This window comes from Phaseolus vulgaris, chromosome 5, assembly GCF_000499845.2.
Source record: "Phaseolus vulgaris cultivar G19833 chromosome 5, P. vulgaris v2.0, whole genome shotgun sequence".
Lineage (NCBI taxonomy): Eukaryota > Viridiplantae > Streptophyta > Magnoliopsida > Fabales > Fabaceae > Phaseolus > Phaseolus vulgaris.
In genome coordinates, this window is record NC_023755.2 from 26,843,686 (window position 1) to 26,849,745 (window position 6,060).

The following is a 6,060-nucleotide window of genomic DNA, read 5'->3' on the forward strand; positions in this document are numbered from 1 at the left end:
TGTAATGAAGCAAGTGTGCACGAACCTTCGATTGTCCTTACCTTTCCTTCTTACGTGGGCATGGAAGCTCCTTTACTTAGCACTTACTCGTACTTCGCGATCTCGAGGTGTCCAGCCTTAAGGTGCGTTGCTGGCCTCATCATCGCTCAAAGGCGAAGGAGGACTTAACTTGGCCGAAGCCTACTGTTCATGCTTGGTGCCCACGCTCGAGGAGGCGCCCCCCCTGCCGCTCTCTCTCGAGGTGTCTAAACACCAAGTCAATCGATGTGCTTGGTGCCCACGCTCGGGGAGGAGGCGTCCTGAAGGGAGCTGCCACCCTCCTCGAGGTGTCTAAACACCAAGACGACTGGTGCACTTGGTGCCCACGCCTGGAGAGGGGGTGTCCCAAAGGGCGCTTCCACTCTCCCGCGGGGTGTCTAAACACCAGAGCAACCAGTTCACGACCGATCAGACCTTGTTATTTGTGCTTGATGCCCACGCCCGAGGAGGGGTGTGCTAAGAGCAACACCGCCCGTCCTCGGTGTGTCTAAACATCAAGGCGATCAGTGCACTTGGTGCCCATGCTTGGAGGAGGCGTCCCCCGCCGCTCTCTCTCGAGGTGTTTAAGCACCAAGACGACTAGGGCGCTTGGTGCTCACGCCCGAGGAGGAGGTCTCCCGAAGGACACCGCCACTCCCGCTTGGGGTGTCCACACACTAAGGCGTCCAGTTCATCACTGATTTTGAACTTACCTTTCGCGCTTGATGCCCAGGCGCCCCCCCCCCCCCCGTCCCTTCCTTTCGAGGTGTCTAAACATCAAGGCCACGAGTTCGTCTCTTACTAAACCGTGCAGTCCTCGCTTGGTGCCCACGCTCGGGAAGGCATCTTAAAGGAAGCTACTACTCCCGCCCGAGGTGTCTAAACACCAAAGTGAAAGTGCTCCTCCCTACATTGTAAAGAAAACTTGAGGGTACATATGCTCAAAATGTAACTTTATTGGGTGACCTCATTGAAAAACCCTTAAAAAGGGAAAAATAGCGTCCCCTTAAACTGTATACAATGCAGAGTGTTTAACTAAAATAAAACTTGAGATTTGTTGCATTACAAGTATGAGGGATGGCGCCTCCTTCCAAGGTCTCAAGCCTGTACACCCTGTTTCTTAGGACCTCGGTTACCCTAAAGGGACCAGTCCACTTGGTGGAAAGCTTGTTCTCCAGTTGGCACGGATGAGCCTTCGCATTAACAAGTCAACAACTTGGAATTGCTGGGGCTTTATCTTTGAATTGTACTGGTGCTCCACCCTTCTCTTCACCGCCTCGGCTTTGATCCTCGCTTCCTCTCTGACCTCGTCCAACAAATCCAAATTCACCTTTCTCTCTTCGTTGGACTCCTCGGCCATGAAACTTTAAAAACGTGGCGAGCTCTCTTGAATCTCTATCGGGATCATCACATCCGACCCATACACCAAGCTGAAGGGCGTCTCCTTAGTGGAGGACTGAGGCGTGATGTGGTAAGCCCACACTATCCTGGGAACCTCTTCCGCCCAGGTCTCCTTAGCTTTCTCAAGTCTTCTCTTCAATCCTCTAAGCAAGATTTTGTTAGCAGACTCCACTTGCCCATTCGTCTGGGGGTGTTCGACAGACATGAACACCTGTTTTATGCTGACCTCTGCACAGAGCTTGCCCAATTTCTAGCTCGCAAATTGTGTACCATTGTCAGAGACAAGACGCCTCGGTACGCCAAAGCAACACATAATATTTCTCCACACAAAGTGTTGTACCTTGTGGCTGTGATCTGTGCTACCAACTCGGTCTCAATCCACTTCATGAAGTATTCAATGGCCACTATCAAATACTTCATCTGCCTTATTGCTAACGGAAAGGGCCACGGACTATAAATGGATCTCAGCTCTTCTGGTGGTGCCTTGTGCCAGTCGGCGTGCTATTGACATTGCTTGCACCGCTGGACGTACCTCACTTAATCTTCTCTTACTGTTGGCCAATAGTACCCTGCACGGACAACCTTCGACGCTAAGGACCTACCACCAACATGGCTCCCACAAATCCCCTCGTGGAGCTCAACCATTATCCTCGTGCACTGATCTCCGCTCACACACGTCAAGATCGGGTGTGTGAACCCATGCCTGAACAACACTCCATCCATAAGGGTGTACCTTGATGAGTTTCTCTTTATCTTCTTGCCCTCCTCGGGCTCTACTTGGAGTATCCCATCGGCAAGGTAGCGCCTATATGGCGTCATCCACGTATCCCCATCTTCAAGCACGCATACCTACATAGGATCCTCCCGTCCCAGTGAGACCGGATAAACACTTACGCTGGGCGTCCTCAGCGTTTCCTGAGTCAGCGACCGATGACTTCTCGCCCTTCCCTTAAACGTGATGATCTGAAGGACGCTTACCATGTTCTCTGCAACAAACGTTCGTGGTGTTTCGAGGGTTTCTTGTATTACCGTCCTCTGCCTTGCCCCCTTGTCCGAGCTGGCCAGCTTGGCGAGCAGGTCAACACGGGCATTCTGCTCCTTTAGGACGTGTAGCAACTCAAACACTATGAACGCCCCATTCAAGACTTGATCATAGCCCAAGTATGCAACCATTTGTGGATCTTTGGCTTGGTACTCCCCGATCACTTGACCCGTAACCAACTGGGAATCGCTCTTTTCTAGCAAGCTCCGTGCACCCATCTCCTTGCCCAAGAGCATTCCAGCTATTAGGGCCTCATACTCTACTTGGTTATTACAGGCTTTGAAGGCGAACCTTAGGGTCTGCTCAATCAACAGCCCATTAGGCCCCTCCAAATTCACACCAGCTCTGCTCCCTTGCTAATTGAATGACCCATCAATAGAGAACACCCATAAGAAACTAACCTCCTCTTCTTGCTGCGCATTTCCTGGGGAGAGCTCTGCCACGAAATCCGCATAGACTTGGCCTTTGATGGGGCCTCGGTGCTCATACTGGACGTCGAACTCCGATAGCTCCACCGCCCATCGCACCATCCTTCCCGCCACGTCTGGCTTTTGCAGCACTTTTCGAATAGGGAGGTCCGTCATCACTACCACTGTGAAGCTCTGGAAATAATGACGAAGTCTCCTAGCCAAGAACACCACGGCCAGAGCTGCGTTCTCTAAGACCTGATACCTCGTATCTGGTCCTTGTAGTACCTTGCTCACGAAGTATATTGGCCTTTGTGTTTGGTCCTGCTCCTGGACGAGGACTGAGTTGATCGCCCGCTTTGTCACAAAAAAATATAACCGGAGTGGCACGCCCATCTGTGGCTTGCAAAACACGGGAGAAGCGGTCAGGTACTCTTTTAGCTTGAGGAACGCCTCCTCACACTCCTCGGTCCACACGAACCGACTGTTTCTTCTTAAACACTAGAAGTAGGGGTGACCCTTATCTCCTCCAGGGGATACGAATCTGGACAGGGCTGCCATGCGCCCTGTCAACTGTTGTACTTCTTTCATCGAAGCGGGGCTCCTCATGGCGAGGATCGCCGCACACTTGTCTGGATTCGCCTCTATCCCACACTCAGTGAGTAGGAACCCCAAGAACTTGTCCGCCTCGACCCCGAATACGCACTTTTCGGGGTTCAACTTCAAACAATACTTAGCCATTATAGCAAATAGCTCTTCCAGGTTGGACACATGCTGACCCTTCTCCTGCGAAGTCACCACCATACCATCCATGTAGGCTTGCACGTTTCTTCCCACATGGGTGCGAGGACCTTGTCCATCAACCTCTGATAAGTGGCGCCCGTGTTCTTCAGACCGAACGGCATCACTGTGTAACAGTAACAAGATGTTTCAGTCATAAACGCCGTTTTGCACTCATCCCGGTGGTGCATCTTGATCTGGTTGTACCCGGAGAACGCATCCAAAAAGCTGAGCATCTTGCAGCCCGAGGCGTTGTCCACCAAAGCGTCGATGCTCGGCAAAGGGTACAAATTCTTTGGGTACGCCTTGTTGAGGTCAGTTAAGTCTACGCACATCCTCCACTTCTCATTGGCCTTCTTCACCAAGACCACGTTGGCCAACCACTTAGGATATTGAATCTCCTTGATGTGGCCGGCGTTCAACAACTTCCCTGTCTCTTCCTGTACGACCAGCTGCCTCTCTTCATTAAACTTTCTTCTTCTCTGGCGCACAGGTCGGACTTTGGGGTCCATGGTGAGACGGTGGCATAGAAAACCGGGGTCGATGCGTGGCATGTCCGAGGCAAACTGATGAGAATAAAATAAAGGAGGCTTTTATTAATGAAGGAAGAGAGCATTCACCCTCACATTTGAAGTTCTTCCTTCTAGTCTTCTCAAAATTAAAAGAAGACATAAAATAAAGAGAGGATCAAGCCTAAAGCCAAAGAAGTCTACAAGCTTTCAAGAATGGGCTTCAATTAAATATCTCTCTTTATAGTTTCTTTTAAATTGTAAATAATGTAGAATAGTGTTTAGAAAGATGCTTAGAGGGAAACATTAGACACCTCTTTTGTAAAAACATCTCTAGGCTTTAGTTTAGAAAATTCTAGAAGCTTGGGGAGTGAGCTTAGTAAGAGGGGCGTAAGCTTAGGAGCATTTTGGGTAGCTTAGGGAATAAGCTATGTAAATGACCAACCCTTGCTCCTATAAAAGGAGGGCTTAGGTCCTTTATAATTCAGATTGGAAATTAGCAATAGAGAAACTCTACTCAATTTGAGAAAGAATTTGTGAGAACTTGTCTTCTCCTTCACCTTGTCTTATCTTGAGTGCATTTGGTTCTCTCAAGTGGCGGCACTAGCTCACTCATCTTGGAGCCTTCATCCTCTAAGTGGCGTGATCATCAAACCAAAGCATCCATCTCCATAAGTTCTTCTTTCTTTCATCTCCATATTCATATGAAATTCCTTAAACATGTCTTAGTTTCTTTTATTCGGTTCATCTTCCTTTCCTTGCAGTTATGTTCGGCTATTTTCATTTCCTTTTGTTTTAATTCAGTTCAGCAGCTTCTTTTCATATTCTGTTCGGTTCAATTGTGTTCTTAAGAGTTTCAATCAGTTCATTTGCCTTTTTACACATTTTAATCGGTTCAATTGGCAATAGATGGATCTTCCATATGAGTTTGGTTTTTGGTGCAAGTTTTGGTGAGTTCTTGAAACATAGAACCTTGATCCAATTCTATTAAAAGTGCCTAAGCTATCTCCAACTCAAGTTGATTCCATAGAATGTCAAAGAATCATCTCTATCATGCTATTGGATTCATATCACAGACCATGCGAAGGCATCTAAGTGTCGCGTTATCACCCCAACTACTAGATCTTGCTCTACTTGGTCCAATGACTTCCCAAGCTTGAACGTCTTACCATCAATCTGCCTTTCCATAACGTTCCCAGCTGGCTTGGGTCGCCTCTCCCGAGCGTTCTCTGCGCGAGCGACGCCTCCACGGTCCTCTTCCATGGGTGGGCGCTCCATTACCATGAACACACCTCTCTTCGTTTTGAGACTATTCTCATAGCACCTCTTGGCCTCTTACTGATCGGACTTAATCACGATCAACTTCCCACTCAGATCGGGGAACTTCATCTTCATGTGGCGTGTAGACGACATCCCCCTTAATCAATTTAGAGTCGGCCTTCCCAACAAGATGTTGTACGCTGACTGGGCATTTACCACTAGGTACCTTATGTTTTATGTGTGAGATGCAGAGCCATCTGTAAAGGTCGTCCTTATCTCCAAATAACCACGCACCTCTACCTGATCTCCCGCGAAACCATACAAACACCCTGTGTATGGCCTAAGCTGGTCAGGAGACAACTGCAACTTATTAAATGTAGACCAGAACATCACATCCGCCGAGCTGCCTTGGTCTACAAGCACTCGATGTACTTTCCTCCCAACGGTTACAACAGAGATCACCCTGGATCGTTATCATGGGGGACGACGTCGTGAAGATCGGCCTTCGTGAACGTGAGGTCGACATCGAGCGAGTCGTTCACCATCTGCTCCTCCACTGACATTACTGAATGCACATACCTCTTGCACTGAGAGGCAGTGCACCCTCCACCTGAGAATCCACCTGAGATGGTGTGGATCTCCC

The 6,060-nt window shown here is 49.0% G+C and overlaps 1 protein-coding gene across 1 annotated transcript; it reads right to left on the reverse strand.

Annotated features, from left to right (window-relative positions):
* Positions 1 to 1,956: 1,956 nt before the first annotated feature.
* Positions 1,957 to 3,045, reverse strand: LOC137834216 (uncharacterized). The gene is made up of 3 exons (XM_068642278.1): positions 2,863 to 3,045; positions 2,398 to 2,817; positions 1,957 to 2,268 (listed from the first exon to the last, which is right to left on the reverse strand). The coding sequence occupies exons 1-3, from the start codon at positions 3,043 to 3,045 to the stop codon at positions 1,957 to 1,959; spliced, it is 915 nt and encodes a 304-aa protein (XP_068498379.1).
* Positions 3,046 to 6,060: the final 3,015 nt, after the last annotated feature.

Excerpts from the sequence above, each read along its gene's own strand:
- LOC137834216 (XM_068642278.1), bottom strand. The coding sequence starts at position 3,045 with ATGACGGACCTCCCTATTCGAAAAGTGCTGCAAAAGCCAGACGTGGCG. Across the intron at positions 2,818-2,862 it reads ATGCGCAGCAAGAAGAGGAG|CAAGGGAGCAGAGCTGGTGT; the intron begins GTTAGTTTCTTA and ends TCATTCAATTAG. Across the intron at positions 2,269-2,397 it reads CGTTTGTTGCAGAGAACATG|GTATGCGTGCTTGAAGATGG; the intron begins GTAAGCGTCCTT and ends GATCCTATGTAG.